This window comes from Tursiops truncatus, chromosome 3, assembly GCF_011762595.2.
Source record: "Tursiops truncatus isolate mTurTru1 chromosome 3, mTurTru1.mat.Y, whole genome shotgun sequence".
NCBI classification, from domain to species: Eukaryota; Metazoa; Chordata; class Mammalia; order Artiodactyla; family Delphinidae; genus Tursiops; species Tursiops truncatus.
The window spans coordinates 51,906,191-51,929,899 of NC_047036.1; the positions used below are offsets into that span (position 1 = coordinate 51,906,191).

A 23,709-nucleotide genomic window follows, 5' to 3' on the forward strand; every position below is an offset into this window, starting at 1 on the left:
ATATACATATATTCCCATATCTCTTCCCTCTTGCATCTCCCTCCCTCCCACCCTCCCTATCCCACCCCTCTAGGTGGTCACAAAGCACCGAGCTGATTTGTCTTTATTTTGATGTGGTCAAATGTCAATCTTAACAAAAAATTGAAAAAGATTTTTTAATTAGAATGTCCTATCCCCGCTAGACTAGGTTTAATTTTCACTTTTTCTAGTTTTCTCTTGCTTAATTTTTGTCCATCTATTTGATACATATGCAGCTGGATATTTGAAATGAATTTGTAAACTAAATTTCATTTTTCCCAGATAGTGAACCAGTTGTCCTAGCACCTTATAATGTTGATTTGTTTTTGCTGCATCCTAATAAATTTTTTAAATTATCTAACATGTCAGTATGGTCTTGTATTAATAAGCCAATTAGTTGATTATGGACTTAAATGTTTTACTACATGTTATGTCCAGTTTTTTATCATTGTTTCCTATTAATTTCATAGCTTATTTTTATTTATTTGTTTTTCTAGATAAACTTTAGATACATTCTGTCATGTTCCGAGAACAAATGCTAGTTTTGGTTGGAATTCTATAAACCTACACATTAACTGACACTTTCATAATTTTTACAAAGAATTAATATTACTTAAAGGGCCACTTACTGAACTTCAGTGGCCTGTGATTATAACCAAGGAATAAAGTTAACAAAAATCCTTTTGGCATAAAATTATTGTTTCATATTCAGAATGGCGCATCTAAATTCTTGTCCCTATCAGACTAACATTGGTTAATATTTTGTTGATATTGTTTACAGTGAAGTCATTCAAGATTTTTTTAAAGCCTTATTCTTGTAATATACCGTAAGCTTTGAAATTATTTTCTACTTTTTGTATAATGAGCCATATTTCATTTGCATTTAATTTTTATAATTCATTAGGTTGTAAATAAAAGCAAAATTGTTCTTTTTGTCATATATAAAATTCTTTTTGTTATATCCTAACATTTTTATTAGTAAATCATTGCTGTGTAATAATCTTAGGAAATACTTAATATTATATTGTTTCGGAAGTATTTAGATTATATTTTATACTAGTATAAAATTGATGAATACCATACATTCAACTTGCAAATACTGGCATAAAATGATATTAATATTTTCTTTCTTTCTTTCTTTCTTTTTTTTTCTACTTTCCCAATTCACAGTGATGCGGTTGACTAAGCCTACTTTATTCACCAATATTCCAGTAACATGTGAAGAGAAAGACTTGCCTGGTATGACACATGCTTTATCCTACTTGCACCTAGGGAAAAGTTGAAACCTGGATTACCTTACCTTGGAATAAGCCTAACCTTGCCAATCTTATGCTAACTCTTTGCTGCATTATTTGTTGCCTGTTTTTGTACGTGTGAATGGTGACCATCTGAGTAATAGGTCTCAGTCATAATCTATACATCAAAATACTACTGATATCCCGTGGCAACTAGAGACTTTTAGTTTTAGTAAAAATGCATTGCTCATAATGACACTATTAAAATTTCATTTATCCTCAGATGTTCCATCAATGTATGTTAGCATTCCCTTTATTTAAAAATCATTGGAGCTTTCTATATATCTCATGACCTACATTTTCCTTTGTTCCTGAAGTGTTCATTTTCTGTAGAAACAGAATTTTTTTGGCATGCATTTGTTGTAGTGAAGATTAGAAATTAGATTTTTTTAATATAATTTTTGTTATGAGATTATTTTTTAAATATCTCTCCCAGCTGTTTCGTCACATAAATAAAAGTTATTTACAAAGTAGGTGTTAGAATTTGATGTTTTTCTCTTTCTACAGGAGACCTCTTTAACCAGCTCATGAGAGATGATCCTTCAACTGTAAATGGTGCAGAGATTTTAATGTTGGGAGAAATGTTGACTTTACCACAGAATTTTGGGTAAGAATGATATGTTCACATTAGAAACACAACAATACTCTGAAGCCATTACAAATCATGTTTTCAAAAAGTAACTATGGGATGGGAAAATGCTCATGATACATGTATGTGGCTGGAAACAAAAAAAAAGTTTTACCAAAATTATACTATGTGATTGTGGTTTTTTTTAATTAAAAAAATAAGATGCATACCAAAATATTAATTCCTAGGGTGGTAGAATTTTAACTTTCTTCTTTAGATCTTATTATATTTTTTAATGCCTACATATTCCTTTTATTTTAACTGATTTAATCTCAGTGTCTTTCAGAAGCAGCTCTTTTATTCACCATCACAGCCCTTTACCAACTTAAGTTATTGGACTTGTCATCTCATTAGGAGTTCTAAATATTTTATTCCTTCTCTTGCTCTTAGCTATTCTCTTACTCTAGATTATTACTGAGGTAGAAGTCCCTGGTTCCATTCTGTTTGCAACTGAGACAATTTGAGACCAAAAGGAATTTTTCAGGTTTTTTCAAAAGGTTTACAGAATGTGGTCATTGACTAGTGTCTTGAAAGCTTAGAAATATATTCAAGTAAAAAACGTATTCATATTAAAATATTTTTATAAATATATCTACATATATTTATATGTTTATATGCATTATATATATAACATATATTTATAAAGTAATGCCACTAGTCATTATTTTTATTAGAATGACTTAGAAAAATAAAAATAAAATAAATTGGTAAAAAATACTCTGAGATCAATAACTTGGTCTCTTCTAGGTTCGGGGCATAAGTTATTTCAAAAACTGCCTTTCTCTAGCCTCCTCAGTATCAAATCTTCAGACTCTTAACATGGATCTGATCTCAATGACATTTTTAGGCGGGCTGGCAGTTTTGGCAGTAGTTGAGGGTCAAGATATATAGCATGTTTTATAGATTAAATCTGTATTTTTAATTGCACTAGGTAATGAGTGAGCAGCCTAGTGTAAACAAAGAAATATTGAAATAGTATTTCACCTGATCTCTATCCTTTAGTAATTTCTCCTTTTGACGTTCTCAGTGGTGCACAAATAGAAGATTTATGATAAAAGTTGAATGGATTTCTGCCTAAAAATTTATTTTATTTCACAGGAATATATTTTTGGGAGAGACCTTTTCCAGTTATATCAGCGTTCATAATGATAGCAATCAAGTTGTAAAAGATATATTGGTTAAAGTAAGTGGCATTCTTATTTGGGAGAATTTTTTTTAACTTTTTAATTTCTCTTCTTACGTTTTGAAACTTCATTAAAATGCCTGCTTGATACTGGACTTTTTAATTGTCATTAATAACAAGTATTAATTGAACACCTAAGTTCTAAGATATGCTGTGCACAGAATCATTTTTCCTTATCCTCAAAATTTGTGATAGCTTGGATGAGAAAATGTACCAAAGGTAAATAACACTTTAAATTTTTGTTAATATTTTGTGATTAACATAATAAAATTTGAAAGAGGAGGAAAGATCACTGGGGATTACATCATTCAAGAAGGCTTATTGACGGAGAGGGAGCACAAGAGGATCTCAAAAGAATGGCAGGATTTAGAAGAAAAGACAAAGAGGGACATGGTAATCGGAAGCAGAGACATAGGAATACGTAATGTGTTCTTGTAGCAGTGAACAGAATTCACTTAGTAAGAGTAGGTAAGGTTGTAGAGATATGTAGTAGCCATACAGTGGAGCATCTTAAAAGCAAGACTAAGGCTAAGGTTATTTTAAGACAGTGTGCAGTCAGTGGAGACTTTTGAGCAGAAGTATTCAGGCTATGTTGGAAGACTGTCATGAAAGCATTGTATGGGATGGTTTGTAGGAAATAGGCCAATTAGAATATTCTTGCAGTTTTGAGAAATCAAGAGAGAGAATATGCTAGCTCAGTTAAACAACTGGAAATTTATTCCCGAAAAGAAAGGGCATAAAAAAAGGAAAAATTCATCGTATGTTGTTGAGAAGTGGTCAAAGCTGTCTTCCAGTGGTGAGTTTAGGTCACTAGAGCATCGCCTATGGACGGGAAAGGGAAGTCCAGTTAGAATGAGATTGAAAAATGATCAGCAAGTACGAGAATTGAAAAGGATCTCAGAGAGAAAATATTCCAAGTTTCGTATATGACCCAACTTCCAGAAACTGGATGCAAATTTTTGCATACATGTACATGTGTTTGTCACTCTATGGTTAGGGTTTCTGCCTTTCATTAGAGCAGGAGTCGGCAAACTACAGCGTGCAGGCCAAATTTGATCCATTGCCTGTTTTTGCAAGACAGTATGAAGCTATGCTAAGAATGAGCTAAGAAAGGTTTTACATTTTTAAATAATTGAAAAGAAACAAAAGCTTATTTTGTGATGTGAAAATTATATAAAATTCAAATTTCAGTCCGTAAGTAAAATTTTATTGACATATAGCCACATTCATCCGTTTGTGTATTATCTGTGGCAGATTTCAAGCTACAACATCAGAATTGTGTAGTTGCAACAAACTGTATGACCTGCAAAGTCTAAAATATTTGCTATCTGACCTTTTAAAGAAAAAGTCTGCTGACCTCTGCATTTGATTATGAAAAGGACTGACTTTCAGAACTTCGAGAATGTATACTTTTTTCCTGTCATACAGTTCGCATTCAGTAAATGTTGAATTTATTTTTGTAAGATGAATAAATCAGCAAATGTGTGTAATTTAAGCCAATGTTAAAAAGAACAAATATTACTATAGTGTATTTCTTATAAAATATGTGATTATATTTCTGTGGGCTCTGCTCAGTTTTAATTTCTATAAAGGCAGTGGTGTTTGGCATAATAACAGAGATAGCTAATGTTTATTGAGCAGTACAGTGCCCACCAAGAGTCTTCTTACTCTTAACTAAGAACTAGCATTTTGTTTATCATTTTACAAACTCCAATTACATACAAATTGGCTCTTCTTTGCCTGCTTTTCTTTAGTTTTCCTTAGTAAATTTTCATTCAAATCTATGTTTCCTTGGGTGCTTTATAATTATCTCCAAATGTTTTTTTGAGGGTATTTAATTCACTTTGAATATTGTGTTGCAGTTTTCTTCTGTTTCACTATTGGTTTTGGGTGGCAGTTTGGATCAGTGAATTGTTTAAATTATCATTGTGTGGTCTTTTTTAATAGTATTTTTGTATGGATTAAGACTCTTGCTAGCTTTGCATTCTGTGAAATGCAGTTTGGGGTGCTTTGATATTCTTAGTTCAAGAATACTCTATTAGAGCCTTGCAAGCAAAGTGTCGTTTCTTTATTGGGTGGCTTTTGGGAGGGTGGTGGAAGAAGAAAGGTTGAGTGTTCCTCAGTTTTTCTCTTTCTTTTGAGTGACAGCATCCTCAATTTTCTCCTCCTGCTTCATTTTCTCTTCACTGACAGTGTCCAGAAGGTTCTTCTCCTTTTTAACTCTCTTCTTCCCCTGAATTGTTATCTTGCCAGAATTGCCTCTTCACCATTAAACATACTGTTATATCTCCTGTAGGCTGTGCTCTCATCTTCCAGTAATGCACTTTCTCAGTATTTTGACACTTAAGATAGACTTTGTCTTCCTGGCAGTACTTTTCATCATTCTTAGGCCTGTCTCTACCTTCCTTTTCTCTCTTAAGCTCAATTTTTCATGAACTTCTCTTGTTCTTTGCAAAGGCTTATGACGAGAGCATGAGAAATAGCTTGCAGAAATTTGAAGTTTAGACATTTGCTGCTCTCTAGCTATACTAACACTGAGTTTATATAGTTTTTAAATTTTATTTATTTATTTGAGGATGACTCAGGAGATTCAGTTACTCTACTGCCATTACTTCAGCTACTCAGAATTCTGCTCTCAAAAGTTTAATTTTTTATAGCTCTTGGAATTTTGGAATGTGGAAAAGAGATTATGAATCTGTACTCTTTTAATTCCTTTACTGACATCTTAGTGTTGTTTTTGAGAATAAAAATGCTATATAATCTGTCATGTTTAACTGGAAACCACTAGGGGGTTTTTTGTTTGTTTTTTAACTGAAAAATAGTTTTCAGCAGTAAGTCTGAAAACCTTAGCATGCTACCAAAAAATGAAGTGTTCTATAAACAAAAGACAGCGTAGTGTACTATAAATAAAAAAATAGTAGGGACTTCCCTGGGGTGCAGTGGTTGGGAGTCCACCTGCCAATTCAGGGGACACAGGTTCGAGCTCTGGTCTGGGAAGATCCCACATGCTGGGGAGCAACCAAGTCCGCGAGCCACAACTACTGAGCCCGTGTACCACAACTACTGAAGCCCACGCGCCTAGATCCCGTGCTCCGCAACAAGAGAAGCCACCGCAATGAGTAGCCCGTGCACCACAACGAAGAGTAGCCCCCGCTCGCCGCAACTAGAGAAAGCCCACGCACAACAAAGACCCAACGCAGCCAAAAATAAATAAGTAAATAAATTTATTTTTAAAAAAATAACTTCAGGGCTTCCCTGGTGGCGCAGTGGTTGAGAGTCCGCCTGCCGATGCAGGGGACACGGGTTCGTGCCCCGGTCTGGGAAGATCCCACATGCCGCGGAGCGGCTAGGCCCGTGAGCCATGGCTGCTGAGCCTGCGCGTCCGGAGCCTGTGCTCCGCAACGGGAGAGGCCACAACAGTGAGAGGCCCGCGTACCGCAAAAAAAATAATAAAATAAATAAATAACTTTAATGATCTGTACCATTGGTGGTTTATTTTTATTTTATTTATTTATTTTTGGCTGCATCAGGTCTTAGTTGCAGCTTGCAGCCTTCTCTCTAGTTACGTTGCATGGGCTCCAGAGTGCACAGGCTCTGTAGTTGTGGCACGCAGGCTCAGTAACCCCGCAGCATGTGGGATCTTAATTCCCCGACCAGGGATCAAACTGGCATCCCCTGCACTACAAGATGGATTCTTAACCACGATACCACCAGGGAAGTCCCTGTACTGTTGGTTCTTAAACTTTAGAAGGTATTAAAATCATCTGGAGGACTTTTTAAAACACTGATTGCTGAGCCTCACTTCCAGTGTTTCTGATTTAATCAATCTGAAATGGTGCCCAAGAATTTACCTTTTTTTTTGGCCACACCACGGGGCTTGTGGGAGCTTAGTTCCCCAACTAGGGATCAAACCCACGCCCCTGACAGTGGAAGCGCAAAGTCCTAACCACTGGACCACCAGGGAATTCCCAGAATTTACATTTCTAACATGTTCTCAGGTGATGCTGATTCTGTTAGTCTGGGAACCATACTTTGAGAACCAATGGTGAGTAATAGGCATTTGCTCATTCATTCAACGAGTATATATTCCAGGCACAATTCTAGATACTGGGGTTATAGCAGGAAACAAAAGAGACAAGGCCTCTATTCATTTGAAGTTTAGTCTAGATGTTTTTAACTGCTTTTTTCTTATTTTTTAACATTAATTCCTTAATTATACCGAACTCTTTCCTGATCTTGAGCTTTTACACACTTAAGGTGTTTTGCTTTTTTTAACTTACTTAAAATGATTCTCCATTTCCCCTTTCCTCTCTCCCTTTTTAAATCCTGCTCATCCAAAAACCAATTTGTAGCATGAAGCCAACCCTGTAATTTAAATTGTATTCCCTTACCTCAAGCCAGCCCTCCATTCCTCCTTTACTCTATATTATTTTCCCCAAACATTTAAATTCCCTAGGGGCAGGGATTTTGGTCTGTTGTTCACTAGTGTATCTCCAGCTCCTGGGAAAGCCCTCATAGGTAATTAGGAAATAAATGTTAAGTGCAGCAGTGTTTATAAGATGAAAAAGGAGAAAAGTAAAAGTGTTCAGCCATATATAATACATGCTGTAGTTATGATTAATGTTTAAAAAATGATACATAGGAAAACACATTGGACAAAAAGCCCATGGATTTGACTGTTTCTTTTCCCCCTCTTCTCTAATTTCTGAAATGTTTGTTAAAGAATTTTGAATTTCAGCTTCATTACTTATTAGTTGTATAACCTAAGGGGAGTTGTTCCTTCTATGTGCCTTGGTTTGTCTGTAAATTAGGGGCAGTATAATGACCTACTTCAGGGTTGTGGGCATTAAATGAGTAATGTGCTTAGAACAGGGCCTTGCACATAGTAGGTGCCCAATAAATGTGAGCTACTACTGTTTAATAACTGAATATAATAAAAAAAAAAGATAGCACTAATAAATATTCCACTTGGAAGTGCTGCATTAAGAATGTTAGGTTAGAATTAACTGCAGAAAACCTGTTAACTGATTTTAAAAAAAAACAAAAAGCTTTTAAAAAATCTGCACTCTTATGGACAAAACCTCCCCTAATCCCCATGACTTAATGTGATCTTTGCTTTCTCTGAATTTATCTTGACATTTGCCTTGAAGTTTTATCATAACTTCATTCAGTATGCAACAAACATTTATTAATTGCCTACTGTGTGCCAGGCACCATGTTATAGTGGTGAACAAGAGAAGGCAAGCGGTTCCTGCCTCAACAGACCTTACATCTTTGGTAGGGGAGACAGAAGGAAACAGGTAAACAAAATCATAAATAAGGTAATTATAGATCATAATAAATGTTACAAAGAAAGTTAAAATTGAATGTGATAGAAAGTAGCTGAGCTTAAAGGAGGATGCCATTTAAGAGAATTAGAGAAAATGATCGATGTTCAAAAGGAATAAGGGAGGGAATATGTTAGAAAGTAACTTGGTAGGGGCAAGAGAGAAAATGGTCCTTTCTTAGTTGATGACTTTAATGCTGATCTCTAGTTCTACAAATCAGCTGGTCTCTGACATCTAATACTGTTTTGAATGATTATTTACCTTTTAGTGTTATATACTAACACATGTGTACACATCTATATATGTTTCTGTAATATCCATCTGTATATGTATAAATTTCAAAACCGTATGTTCATACTGATGCCCCAAATTCCAGTCCAGCACCAAAGGTTTCATTGCAGGCTTCTCTCTTTCCTTATCTGTACCTTTTTTTCTCCAAAGGTAAGAAACTTGTCTCTTGTTATCCATAATATATATATTTTTTGTTTTGTCCTAGTATACATGTAGAAGTTTCAGAACTGCTAATCCATACCCCTGCAAAACAGCAAATGGGCTATAGCTAGAGTAAAACATTTGTGTGCTGCTCTTTTCATTTTTAGCTTTTGTTTGCCAAACTTAAGTTAGTTCCTTTTTTCTGTTTCCTCCTCCCAGTATGGTTGTGTTCATTTGTAATACAGTTAGGTTCATGTGGTACTGTTTGTATTACATTTTGGATTCCCCCTACTTTATAGCTGATTTTATCAGTATTTATTTTTAGGGGTGTGTGTGTGTGTGTGTGTGTGTGTGAACCATTACCCTGTTCCTGAGCATCAGAGCTATACAAAAAGATGTACACAGAGACGTGTTGCTCCCTCTTCATCCCTACTTTCTTGTTCTTGTTCCCCTATTCTTTCCACCCATACTTATCCACACCCTGTAGGTAACCAGTCTCATTTGGATTTTATTCTCTCTTTCAAGGCTGATCTTCAGACAAGTTCTCAGCGTTTAAATCTTTCCGCCTCCAATGCTGCAGTGGCTGAACTTAAACCCGATTGTTGTATAGATGATGTCATACACCATGAAGTAAAGGAGATTGGAACACACATGTAAGAATTAATTTTACTAGATCTCAGAGGCTTTTACTTATATATGCCTTTATTTGAAATTTTTGCTTTATTTCCACTTATTCCACTTGTTACTAAGCCTAAGAACCTACTTCAGAAGGAATTTTATGTACCATGTTTACATGCTTGCCAGAAACAAACTTTAAACGAAATGTTTATTTTTGAAAGGAAAAAATATCTTAATTTATCTTCACTTATCTCTAGTTTCATTTTTGCATCTACAATCTTATTTAAAAATAAAAATCCATGCAAACCTTTAAAACCCAGGTAGCACTCTAAAAGTACATTTATTCTTTTGAAATGCTAACTGATGTTAATAACATTTATTTTTAAATTCACAATTTTTCAGTTCTGTATTTAACTGTATAAATATACTCTACCCTGAGAGTTCAAAAACAGAGAACCAAAGTAAAGGTATGAGGGAAAAAAATCTCAAATTCTGTATTCCTGGCCTGTGTATGTATTTGAATGTGAATGCTGTATTTTTCTTTGTCTGAGAGGCAAATATGAAAATTTCAGCCATCTAAAGTAATTTTAGACTTATCTGTCTGCCTTACCACCCCCATATCTAGTTGATTCACAAAGTCCTGTTAGTTCTTGTTAACTATCTCTCAGTAGCCTCTCTTCATCTTTACTTAACGTCACCATTTTTGCTTCTCTTCTTTGTCTTAAAGAATTATGTAATATTATCTATTATTTAATTCATTTTGGTGACAAGCTCTGTTGTAGGCACTTTTTAATATATATTCTGTGGTTGGTATGAGCTTTGAGTCAGATTTTCTGGAGTTCAGATTTTACCTTGATTATTTATTTAATTATGTGATCTCGGATAAGTCACTTAACACTTCAGTGATCTCCTACTACCCTTAGGAAATTCTAACTGTATAGGTTTTGCAGAGCTCTCCACAACTAATCCTTACCAACTACGTACTCTAGTTCTCACCTTTCATCATGCTTCCCTCCCTCCCTCTCTACTCTGCAGTTCTTTTACCTCTGAACTGCTCTGTGACTTGAAATGTATCCTTCCCTTACAAAGGAATGCCTGTGTCATTTTGTTTAGTTTTCTTCTACTTTGTCATATCTCAGATTCATCATGACTTTCTCAAAGAGACTTTTTGACCTCCTAGACTAGATAAAATCCCCCTTCTTGTCTATTTTATAGCATCCACAACTTGTCATTTTTTTCTATGTCTTTTATGCTTGACATTACTTACTGAGTGCCTGCTGTTCCCATTAAAGTATGAGTTCCACAAAGTCACCTGCATCCCTGGGATTTAGCGAGAACAATGGTCAATATTTGTTGAAATTGTTTTTATTGAAATGATATTAAATGTGTAAAATCCCCATTTTACAGAAAATGAGACTCTTAGAGAATTTAATAGCTAGCACATAATGGCATAGAACTCAAATCTAAATCTAACTTCATAACCTGTACCTTGCTACACTGCTTCCAACTGTGAGCACTTGGAGAGCAGGTGTTGAGTTTTGATGAACTCTAAATACCTAGCACCTAGTTTAGTACTAGGTACAAGTATAAAGTAGAAATTAAATTACCTGTAATATCACCACCTAGTATAGCCACTATTATAATATTGGTATATTTCAATCCTTTATGTGCATATATATATAAAACAGATGTGTATAAGTAACTTAAATAATATTTTATAGAATTTTGATCATGTTATGCATGGTTTTATCTTTGTTAATACACCAGGAACCCAGTTTAGTCAGTATTCTTTGAAAACCTTCTTTTATTTTTTTTTTATTTGTGGTACGCGGGCCTCTCACTGTTGTGGCCTCTCCCGTTGCGGAGCAACAGGCTCCGGACGCGCAGGCTCAGCGACCATGGCTCACGGGCCCAGCTGCTCTGCGGCACGTGGGATCCGCCCGGACCGGGGCACGAACCCGCGTCCCCTGCATCAGCAGGCGGACTCTTAACCGCTGCGCCACCAGGGAAGCCCCTGAAGGATTCTTTTCTAAATTTCTCATAACCACCAAGAGTATAAAGAGTCAGTTTCTCTAAACTCTCACCAACCCTGATATTTCTTGGAAAGAATTTTTGCCAAAATCCTAAGATAAGGAAAAATCTTATTTCATTATTTTAATTTGTTTCTTTGACTACTTGTGAGGCTGAACATTTCCACATTTTTGTTAGTCGATTATGGTACTACAATTTATGTGTATATCCTTTTCTTCTATTTTGAATGAGATATTGTTTTGCTTATAAAAATTTCTCTTCATATTGTTAGAAGCATTTTTTCCCAGTCTGTTGTCCTTCTTAAAATTTTGTTTTAGTGTTTTTGATTTATCCAATTTCTAAATTTGTGGAAGTCTTTTCCTTTCCATTGCATTTATATTAAAAAGTCTTTCTTCATCCTGGAATTTTTTTAAAATTTGTATTTTCTTCTAGTTTATATGAACTTAACTTTTTACATTCAACTGTTTAGTTATCCTGTGATTTATTTTGGCTTATGCTTTACTTTCTGAAGATAAAAGTTTCTGACTTCCTGCTTTAAAAATGGTATATCTTATTTTACTAATCAGCTTTCTTGTTCATGGAATTATATCCATATCTACTGGAACTCTTTTTTTCCTGCTCTAGGCTCATTTGGCTACACTTTCGTGTCATAGTATAAATATTTTCCAAATTTGTTGGTAGAGTTGAAGGTTAGTAGATTAACTATTAAAAAACAAAATTGATAGTGATTCAAAATCATTAAAACATCTTTCTGTTTCAGCTTGGTGTGTGCAGTGAGTTATACAACTCAGGGTGGAGAAAAAATGTATTTTAGAAAATTCTTCAAATTTCAGGTATTGAATACTACAGTGGTAAATAGTGTTTAGATGCCTTTTTTCCCATAGGAGATTACTACTATTTATCTGCAGTAAAAACAAGCTCCAAATAAAGCAAATAGCTTAATATTTTTTGATTTGTCTTATTACTAGCAATCTAAAGTTGGCCTAAAGTAAGTTAAATAAAAGCAGAGAAATTATCATTGTGGTTACTAGCAATCTAAAGTTGGACTAAAGTAAGTTAAATAAAAGAGAAATTATCATTGGAAATGTAATGTTTTATCCAGAAAACAATTTGTTGTGTTTTCATGCCTTTGACAAAACACAAAAGAATCTAGAAGATGGATAAAATGAGTGTAAAGTCCAGACAAAATAAGTGTAAATAATATCAGATTTCTAAAGAAATATTTAAATGAGAGATTATTGCCTTGGGCTAAGTGGACCAAGCTTCCTTCAGAGACTTCATGAGTCACTGAAATTGTAGTTAGAATTTTTTATTTATACACAATTTTCGAAGTCCATAATCAAAAATAGTTAAAAACCACTGTTTTAACACATGTATGTGTGTAGATAGGGAAATGAGATGACCATATACAGTTATGTAGATCTAGATATGATACTATATATATTTTTCATTCCTCTGTTTGTAAGTGGAAGAAAAAGTACCAGCAATAGGAAGAAAAATTTTGCTTTATTCTATTGCTTTTGTTATCACTCATCTGTTTAAGATTTTGCATGTCTTTTAAAAGAAAATAAAAGGTTTGATTGCTTATTTTGATAAACATGCTTTGTGAAATATATATAGAGAAATACACAAAAATATATGTGTTCAGTTTAACAAACTATTATGAAGTACAGATCCATATAACTCATGTAACTATTACCCAGTCAAGAAATTTCGGTGGCTTTTTTAAAAATGCATTTGGGATTGTTTTTGTTTTTACAAGAGTACTGCATACCCATTAGAAAAGTCTATTACAATTAAAATTGGAAAGTGCCTTTGACAAATTTAAGCTCTATGGTTTAAAACACATAAACAAAATAAATGGTCAAATGATAATAATCTCCTTTGATTGATATGCTTTATTCAACTAGGTTCTCAAACCATTGGATGTGAAAACCAAATTTTACAATGCAGAGGTAAGTGTTGAGCACTTAATGGGATTTCAGGTTCAACATTAAGATCTTATTTGACTAAAATTCTCATATATTACATTTCTTTTCATATCAGAGTAAATTGCTGATATGACTGTGAATTACTTGTGAAAAATGAGCATAAAGTTCAATTGAAAGTGAATAATTTCACTGCAGATCTCTTTTAGTCTGCTGTTTTCAACTGACACGAAATCAATATGCCTTGATTTTTATTCTCATTAATTTTGTGAGGCTTTCACCATCTTTCATTAAATGATTGCCCTGTGCTTCCATTTAATAGTTGTTGTTACCGTCTAAAAACATTAGCAATCTGTTAAATATTTTATAAATGTGGTTGTGATATTACAAAAATTGAAGTGGTAGATCCAACCCTGCAAAGAAGATTTAATATTCACCTAGAAAAATATTAAGTAGAGCTCAGTACATTAAATTCTTTGTCCTGGGAAGTCAGTGTGCCAGCCAGAGTTAGGTTGCTAAGTTTAGTGAATGGTTTGAAATGCTCCTTGGGAGACACAAATTTGGCAAAACTATAGAAAGAAGTAACTTTTAGAATAGAAGATTATCTTCTTTCCTAACAAAAGAGATAAAATAGAATTTTCTATAAGGAAAAGGTTTTATGGCTTGGATTTCTTTTACAGTTCTATTTTATCCTGGTATCTAGAGGTCCAGAAAAAGCAGATTTCCTAATGGGCCTTTTACTCCCCCAAAATCATGTGTTTCATATCCCAGTGATAAACTCAAAGATATTCAAATGCAGTATTTTGAAATGAAAATTTTGTCTATTACTCCAAAACCAGGTGATCAGAAATTTGTAGTCACATGTCAAATTTGATACATATTTTTACCATCAGCATCTGAATTTTTATTCACTATAAAGTTTGTACCACAGCTGGGCATGCTAAGACATCTAAGATAAGGAACCTAACCTTAAAGTAAAAACCTATTAGGAGAAACGAAAAAAGTGCATAAAATAACAAAAGTAACTAGTATAGTATATAGTGAGATTAAAGAGCATGGCGCAAAAAGATGTGCTACAGGAACTCAGGGGATGAGATTTTGGAGTAGTCTAAAGAAGCTTCATGGAAAAGGAAAAGAGAACTGCATCAGTGTCTAGAAGGAATAGGTGTTAGAAACGTCTAAGTGTCAGAGCAGTGAAGGCATTCCAAGCCGAGTTGGAAATACAAGTGGAACATACAGAATGTAGTGAAGAGTATACGTATTTGATGCGAGGATACAGTCTCATCAAGGAGATAACTAGATGTTTAAAGGCACATATAGGAAGGCACATATTAAACTATTTCAGGTTTTCTTTGTTGAAGTGTGGTGGTACATTAAGATACTTGTCAAGTAGTTTTATCACACCAATATTCAGAGTGAGTTGCAAATTGTTTTTTAAATTGCTAGTTATTCCATAAATAACATAAAAGTAATATACTCCCCAAAAAGAAAGGAAAAAACCCACAAGTCCACCACACTAAAAAGTAATTGGTTCTTCATTAACCCATATTCTCTTTCAGTCTTTACTCATTTATATATAATATTCTGTTTTTATAATCATAGTAACAATTTTGTTTGCTTTTTCAGTTAACATTAAGTATAGACATAATTTTTAGTCTAAACTTTGCCAACAAACTTCAGCTAAAAAATTTTAGTAAAATTCTGAACTTTTGAAAATAGACATTTTTTTAAAAATGAGGAGTGAACAAATAGCATTTAGGATCTCTCTAAGATATTTGGTATTACCTATTAGGCAAACAAATACTGTTCTGCCTGTAACATGAAGCAGATTCTATGGACTCCATCTAGGAAATTCAGGTAAATTGTAGGAGTTAGTTAACCACACTGATATCAGTAGTTTATTTTTATTACACTATGCCATAGTCCTTACACAACAACTGTTATTAGCCCCACATTTGTCTCAAACATGTTTTTTATGCTGCTTCTAAAAATTCTAATACTGTGTGAATCACCTAAAGGAAAACAAGTTTTGTGAGAAACTTTGTTGTAGTCTTCTAATATAAGAAAGCCTTGTAAAAAAAAAAAAATTGGTGACATTAGAAGCTAGGTGTCAAACCTTTGGTCACAGCTCCATGCCAGGTACTGAAGAGAAATAAATATAAACTGAACATCTCCCCAGTCCTCACAGTACTTAGATCTAGTGAAGGAGACTGACATGACATAAATACAGTGTAAGCATCCCCGCCCACCCCGATCATAAGTGTACTTATTCTCTGGGAACATAGGTGAAAAAGATTTCCAGCTATGTGTTTGATGAAAGAGCTGACATTTGAGATGGCCCTTGGTAAATAAGTAGCTTTAGCAATATATATGTGAAAAAAAGACAAACTGTGAAATCTGTTAACTCTCGGTTGTCTGAAGTGGTCTAGCCCAGCATTCCCTGAAGTGTGATCAGTGGAACTGTAATCACCCAAGATCCTCCTTGAAAAAATGATTCCATTATTAGATAAATTTAAGAGAAGCTATACAGTGTATATCTATTCTGAATGTGGCAGATAGTATATACCCAACCTAAGTAATCTATGAAGAAGTTACAAAGTGAGTAAAGAATTTATAGAACTAGAAAGGCATGGAATATACCTCTCTCCCCCAAGATATGCCCTTGAATATTTGCTCCTGTTTAAGTATTCACGTATAGTGTTCTTCTCTATTCATTTAACCTTAGCAGTTTCACCTTTTTAGAAGAATGATTTGTCATATTTCTTTGTATTACTTTCTGTTTACTTCCTTGTTTTACTAATGCTGTCTTGTTTAGTAAATTAAAAAAAATGCAGAAATGCATTTTATTTTAAAGTTAGTTATTCTTTTTCTTTAACATTTAATCTGATTTTTCTAATTTTTCTTTTTTATTTTTCCATTAGAGTGACCTCAGTTCTGTGGTAATTTGATTTTTTATTATAAATTTATATGCTTTTCTTACTTACCACTTTTTGACTCTGCCTAATTAATCTCTCTTTACAAAACATAGTGGAAAAACAAAGTTAGTTGTGGATATACTTAGTGACTTCAAAAATATGTATATAATTTGTACTTTTTATATTGATCATCTTATTCTATGGGAAAAAATACATCAAAGATTAAATTGGCATATTGAAACAATTATATTCTTATTTTTAGTGTGTTTCCTGTAGCTATTTTTAAAAAGAGTCGTGTTAACCTTATTTAAAATAGCCTCGGGATTTTCAACCTCTTAATATAAAATATCCTACTATACTTCAATTCTTTGAGTAAACTGTGTAGTTGAAATTCATCTTCAAATGAGCAGTGGTTTTAGTTTTAAGTCTGGGTCAGGTAAAGATGGCCCTTTGACAACAGTAAACAGAAGAAAATTAAATTTTCCCACATTGACTAAAATCATATTTTCAAATTTCTATTTAATATAAGCAGCATTTGCTTATAACACAATATATACATGATAAAAACATCAACTGCCTTAGCACTGAATTCTTATCTTAATTTTTTAAATGTCAAGTTATTTCATGCTAACTATTCAAACTAGCTTAATTTTCCATTATGCAGCTTGTTTTTCTTTCATTTTATCTAAGCTCTTCTAAACTTATGCAGAAATTGCATTTTTAAATTTGAAATGTGGGTCTATGGTTTTTTTTTTAAAGCAATGGATCGATGGGATATTTTTTTTTTGAGAAAAAGTAACAGAATAATGCCTTTGAATGTGTACTTCTTTTAAACTGATAAATCGTATTTCTATTTTCATTAGAGCACATGTGCCAAGGACTAAAGAATCTGTTTTGTTTTAGATAATAATACATTAAATTATAACTTCATCATTATATTTTTGCAAATGATTTCTACTTTCCTGGATTTAGTGTTAAAAAAGCTCATAAGTACCAAAAATTTTTGGTCATAGTTTACTTTATTTCTGTATATATATTACTATGAAACTTCTGAATAAAATAATTCTAGAATATCCTTAGTATACCATTTTATGTATAGGTTTTTATCAAAAATGAGCCAAGTTTTCTGTTATCCTCCAATATATACCCCCCAAAATAACCAAATAGCATAAAAAGAAGAATGTTTAACGTAAATAATTAGGGAATCTAAAATATTATGTAAAAGTACATATGTAAGTTACCCATTGACTGAAATACTGCTGTATAGCACCAGTTTTCACTAACTCACTAAGACCACAAAATACCTTTTGTTTGATTTAAAAACTTAAAGATTTCAAGTATAATTCACATATATTTTTGCTCTAAATATACATTTTCAATGAACCAAGAAATCACTAATGACTACTTAAAAAAGTGCTTTAATTAAAAAGTTAAATTCTTATAAGATTATAAAATAGATTATTTGCTATACTATCTAAATTGAAGTAACATGAAAATTGAAATTAATAAATTATGCTGGAATATTATAACAAAGACCTAATTATCTTAACACATCTCTGAAATGATAGGTGCACAGGTAAATTCATTATACTAAATTGCATTTTCACATTTTAATGACTTACTAGAAAATTTAAGATATATGTAAATGAAATTCCAGTTAAGCGTTTTTGGATATCAATACAAAAAATATTATAGTTATCCCCCATCCATTGTTTGACAACTTACCAGTTGACTAACACTTGACTTTGCCCCTGTGAATTATGTTAGGAGGACAATTTCTTTTCTTGCATTAATTATGATAACTTTGATTTGCAGGCATGAACTAATCACATTTGTGGTTAATGTTTTTTCTTCATATAAATCAGATATTGTTGTGGTGGTAAAGTACTTTAAACACCAGCATACTTTGGTGGATTTTTCTTTCATATTTTCAGACTGATGAAGTATTTCTTGAAGCCCAGATTCAGAACATTACAACCTCACCCATGTTTATGGAGAAAGTTTCATTGGAGCCATCTATAATGTACAACGTAGCAGAATTAAATTCAGTCAACCAAGCTGGAGAATGGTAAATATGGATTATGAAGTGTTTGCTTTTATTTTGAAAGATATGAACTTTTCTAACATTGTTACTCTTGGGTGGTTTAAAATTTTTTTTAAGGGATAGACATTATTTTATTAGAGAAGTTTTAAATTCACAGAAAAATTGATTAGAAAACACAGCATTCCCACATGCCCTCCTCCCCACTTACAGGATCCCCTGTTATTTACATCTTGTTTAATGTGGCACTTTTTTTTTTTTTTTTTTTCCGGTACGCGGGCCTCTCACTGTTGTGGCCTCTCCCGTTGCGGAGCACAGGCTCCAGACGCGCAGGCTCAGCGGCCATGGCTCACGGGCCCAGACGCTCCGCGGCATGTGGGATCTTCCTGGACCGGGGCACGCACCCGCGTCCCCTGCATCGGCAGGTGGACTCTCAACCCCTGCGCCACCAGGGAAGCCCCCCAATGTGGCACATTTTTTACAATCGATGAACTAATACTGATACTTATTATTAACTGAAGTCCATAGTTTACATTAGGGTTCACTCTTTGTGTTGTGCATTCTGTGGGTTTTGACAAATGTGGTGACACGTAGCCATCCTGACTGCAGAATATAAAAGTTTCACTGCCCTAAAAATCTATGGTCCACCTGTTCAGCCCTCCCTTCACATGAAAATAAGATCCTAGCCATTTGTACTTGAAGCACTTATTCTTTTAAATTTTTATAACAATTCAGTGAGATAAATATGGAACATTTCATCCTTATCCTGCAAATGATAAAACTGAGGCATTGTAAGAAATGATGGAGAAGTTAGAAGGGGTAAGAGTAAGCAGTGAGTTTTAAGGAGTATTCTCTTAACATCAAAAAGAGTGAGGATAGGAATAGATGATTTAATTTTTCATGAAAATGAAATACACATCTTTATAGGTAATTTATAAAAAGAAGAATAAATAAATGTAGGGTTGATATTAATATGGATAAGAAGGTAATAGCTGGAGAAAGTACCTGATTTTAATAATCAAGAACGAAAAATTTACTTTTACTTATTATGGGTCTTACAGTAAAATTCATAGCCTCTCATACCCCCACAGAGGAAAACAATAATTTTCCACTCTTTTCCTGATCTTTAATTAATTTTGAAAAATCATTAGTTTAGAATGGTATGTTTCTTTTTATTCTAAACTATTTGCTTTCATAATTTTAGAGAAGGGACAGGATACTTAAGGTTCTGATTTCTATTGCTTTTTATCAGTTAGTCGATGTATATCCAATGCTTCAGGTAATATATTGCATTATATTATAAAGAATCTCAAGATTTTCCATATCAACTGAAAAAAAATAAAGAAAAATAAGTCCTCTCAGTACAAGTCCTTTTCATTGTGTTGAAACCACCGACCTGTTGTATTCTGGATCTTTAGATGGTAAATCATTCGGTTCCTGTCCAGAGGAACAATCACAGCTATGGTTTTTCTTCTAAAAGGTTCTAGAGAATTTTTTCCATCTCTATCTCCACCCCACAGTGTAACTACATTTGGGTCAAGAGCATATCTGCAGCCAATGGATACACGCCAGTACTTGTACTGCCTAAAACCCAAGAAGGAGTTTGCAGAAAAAGCAGGCATCATTAAGGGAGTAACGGTAATTGGAAAATTGGATATAGTATGGAAAACAAATCTAGGTGAAAGGGGAAGATTACAGACCAGCCAACTTCAAAGAATGGTGAGTCTAGAAAAAACACTGATGGGGGTTTTGGTGTATGGTGTGCAGATAGTTAGAACAACTTAAATTTTCCTAGGTCTGTCACTAAAAATCAGAGCACTATAAAAGACATTGATATTACTGGAGAATAAAAGACTAATAATTTCACCGATATCTAGGTAGAAAATTGGTATTGATATGAATGGGAAATTTTCAAATGTTAATTTATGCATTATACATGGTTTTTTACTTTACCAAATTAAAATAACTGCATATCAGTTGTTTCCCCCTGTGGTAATTTGTCCTCACCGTTATCTGACTTCCACTATATTAAAGTTTTCTTCTCTTGCAATGTCTTGGAACTCTTGGGCTTATACTACATTTATCTACTCAGTTCATACCTTTTTTAAAGATATTTAAAATGTGGGTCATCTGAAACTCAGGTGAGTCCCACTCAAATTATCTTGTAAACATAGGTTGGATATTTTACCTAATTTCTACTCCGAGAGTATGGATAAGCTACCAGCCTTCTTTTTCTTGTGCTAGTGAGAATATACTACAGAATCATCTGTTTATACTGAATATCACCTACTGTGATATATTCTAAAATTTACTTTTCTTTTACTGTTTGAGGTAAAAATTGAAAAAAAAAGAGAGAGAGATTATCACTGGGCCTATTTTTAAATATAGCCATTAGCTATCATCCTGCCATGGCATGTTGATTCTGTTGTCTGTCCCTGCCAGTGTGTCTTGTGAACAGACATGATTTTCTTCTTGGATCATTTCAGTGACCTTCCTTTTCCTGTTTTACCTACAAAGAGTTGCGTATGTATAAGCTACAGTATCTTTGGAAAAGTATCCCTTTAAGATCAGACCCCCTGAAATTCCTTTACTATTTACCTGTGAGATTCATTTTAACTCTACTAAACATGGAGTAATTATAACAAAAACAGTCGGGGTCTGTAGTGCTATGCTGTAGGCAGTAGCAGCAAAAGAAGTTAGAATGACTGTGGTACCCTCACTAAAATGGAAAGGTTTTGTAATAGATGTATGTTAACTGTATTGCTTTTTCTCGTAGGCTCCAGGTTATGGAGATGTTAGGTTGTCTTTGGAGGCAATCCCAGATACTGTAAACCTAGAAGAACCTTTTCATATTACTTGTAAAATAACAAACTGCAGGTAATGCCAGTATTTGTGGATGGATGTCCTTTCTTCCTTACCTACTTGAGAGAATTTTAAAATCTTTTAAATATGCTACCTCCTTGTAAGTTTCCTCTTGCCATATAGTCTTCTCTGACGTTGACATTGAATACTGTAAAGTTCTTCATCTGGTAGCTGTATATTACATATTTTAGAGGTCCTACTGTATTAGGCATTTTTTGTATTTTGTTTCCGTACCTATGAGGTAGGTATTAATTATTCACATTCTTTGCAAGAGAAAGCCAGTTCAGAGGATGTGGCTTATTCACTCTCAGAGAGCTAGAAAAGATGGGATCAGAATCTGAAACCAGGTGTATTTGACTTCAAAGTCCATGTTCTTTTCCTCGTTTACACACTTCAGATTACTAAAACATGAACTAGCAGTTTCTTATGGAATAATACATTATAGATTTACTGTAATAAGATAGATTTTTCTGAGCCATACTTATACCTGACCTGTATCTTAAGTATTAAGAAAGTTAGAAGTGGTTATGAATTTAATATAGGGGATAACCAGATTGGAAAACAGGGCTTTGATAATAGAGTATAATCTAGCTATTGCGAAGCAGAGAGCACAGGGCTTTGAAGCCAGAAAAACCTAGGATTAAATCCCAGTCCTATCACTTTTCTACTACTTGTATTACTACTTGGTATGTATTATTAATTGGGGCATTTTGATAATATTGCAATGATGAATCCCTATCCTTAGTCCAAATGTATAATCCTTTTTAATTCTATATCCCTTACAACTTTATATTAGGGAGATAAGTATTCATCCTTCAGAATTACAAAAATACCTACTTCCCCTGTGAAGCTTCCTAGACCCTCCCGTGCACAATCATCCTTTTCTCTGTCATAGCAAATTGTAATATAGTTTTTTAGTGGTATTAATATATTGCTATAATCATTAGTCTCTTCCTCACTGAATTGTGAATAATTCAAGAAAAGGGATCATGTCTTACCCAGCATTATAAATGCAGTGCCTGCCACATCATAGGAGCTCAGTAGACAACACACACAGGATAAAGACCCTGTGCATATAGGGTGTGCTTTTGGATTTTTGGTTTGTTTTGCATTTTTGAGTTATAACAAATCAGTTATTGACCAAATGACAAAGTGCTGTAATAAAGAAGTTTATTTGGGTATTCACTTTACCTTTTGGCGATTCAAGTAAGTTTTCTAAAAAGCACTTGCTTCTTAGATATTTAGTTTCCTCATCTATAAAAATAGGATTTCGACTTCCCCCAACACACAAAGACACATACACACAACATACACTTACCGGAGTTTTGTGAAACGTAACGAGAAAATTCATGCATTGCACCTAAACTGGTCTGTGGCACACAGTGAACATTTCAAATTCGGCGGGGGCAGGAGATGGAGACATATAAAAGCTAAATATCATTAAATCAACATGTCTAAAAATCAAGTTTGAGTTTAAAATTAAATAAGTATTTAAAATGTGGAGCCAACTCCAAGGAGAAAAAAATAGCTTTAAAGAGTTGAAAACAAGTCATGAATGGTGGTAGAGTAGCAGACCGTTTTCATTATGAGCCTTTTGGTTTTGGTTTTGGTTTTAAAAGCAATGTGCATACTTTCATTAAAAGTTTTTTTTTTATCTTAAGTTTAAGTTGAACTGGTGGTATCAATTATAAGCAGAGGTAGTCTTTTCGTGTTAATTGAACATCTGAATAGTTTTACTTAGAAATCTTGCCATTTTCTATGTTATCTGCATGGTAAAGGAACATAGATTAAATAGAAAAAGCACTGGACCAGACTCAGTTTATCTTTTTCTTTCCTGTAGAGTGCCCTACAGAAATAGGAAGGATGCATAGCAACAAGATTAGACACAGATGTCTGGACATCTTCCAGAGAAATGGCAAAACTGTTAACAGATCAGCACCAGGGAGCCAGTGTTCAATAACAGAACCAGAAAGACTACACCCAGACAGGCAGATTAGTCTCAGTGTCACTGTAAATCCCAGAAGACACCATCTCCTTTCATTTTCCTGATTCTACCTTAAGTGACATAAAAATATGATAGCTTTTCATTTGTTCCTGGTTTTCTGTTGGACATCCAGAAAAGAAATTCACCCACAATAGTGGAAGAAATATTGCAGTACCTTTTTGTGAAAGGAACAAGATTTATTCCTGTTTTTCTGATTCCTCCAGCAGTGAAAGGACGATGGATCTCGTTTTGGAAATGTGCAATACCAGTTCTATCCACTGGTGTGGCATTTCAGGAAGACAGCTTGGAAAGCTCCATCCAAGTTCCTCTCTCTGCCTTGCCCTCACTCTACTGTCTTCAGTACAGGGGCTGCAAGTATGCTCTCTTTTCAATAATTTCGGTATTTGGGGGCTATTAATCCATAGTCATTTATTATATCCATTCTTT

General features: G+C 33.8%; 1 protein-coding gene across 5 annotated transcripts in view; it reads left to right on the forward strand.

Annotated features, from left to right (window-relative positions):
- The window catches only part of TRAPPC13 (trafficking protein particle complex subunit 13), a 35,431-nt gene that overhangs the window by 10,231 nt on the left and 1,491 nt on the right, over positions 1-23,709 (forward strand). For 2 of the 5 annotated variants that reach the window (XM_019929964.3, XM_019929967.3), the window contains 11 exons: positions 1,189-1,257; positions 1,821-1,920; positions 3,040-3,124; positions 9,409-9,536; positions 12,293-12,365; positions 13,443-13,487; positions 16,382-16,399; positions 18,310-18,443; positions 19,937-20,135; positions 21,193-21,293; positions 23,487-23,637. In XM_019929964.3, coding sequence (XP_019785523.1) covers positions 1,189-1,257; positions 1,821-1,920; positions 3,040-3,124; positions 9,409-9,536; positions 12,293-12,365; positions 13,443-13,487; positions 16,382-16,399; positions 18,310-18,443; positions 19,937-20,135; positions 21,193-21,293; positions 23,487-23,637 — 1,103 coding nt within the window. The remainder of the gene's footprint in view (positions 1-1,188; positions 1,258-1,820; positions 1,921-3,039; positions 3,125-9,408; positions 9,537-12,292; positions 12,366-13,442; positions 13,488-16,381; positions 16,400-18,309; positions 18,444-19,936; positions 20,136-21,192; positions 21,294-23,486; positions 23,638-23,709) is intronic. The other 3 variants (XM_019929965.3, XM_004328549.4, XM_019929966.3) reach the window with 3 other exon arrangements.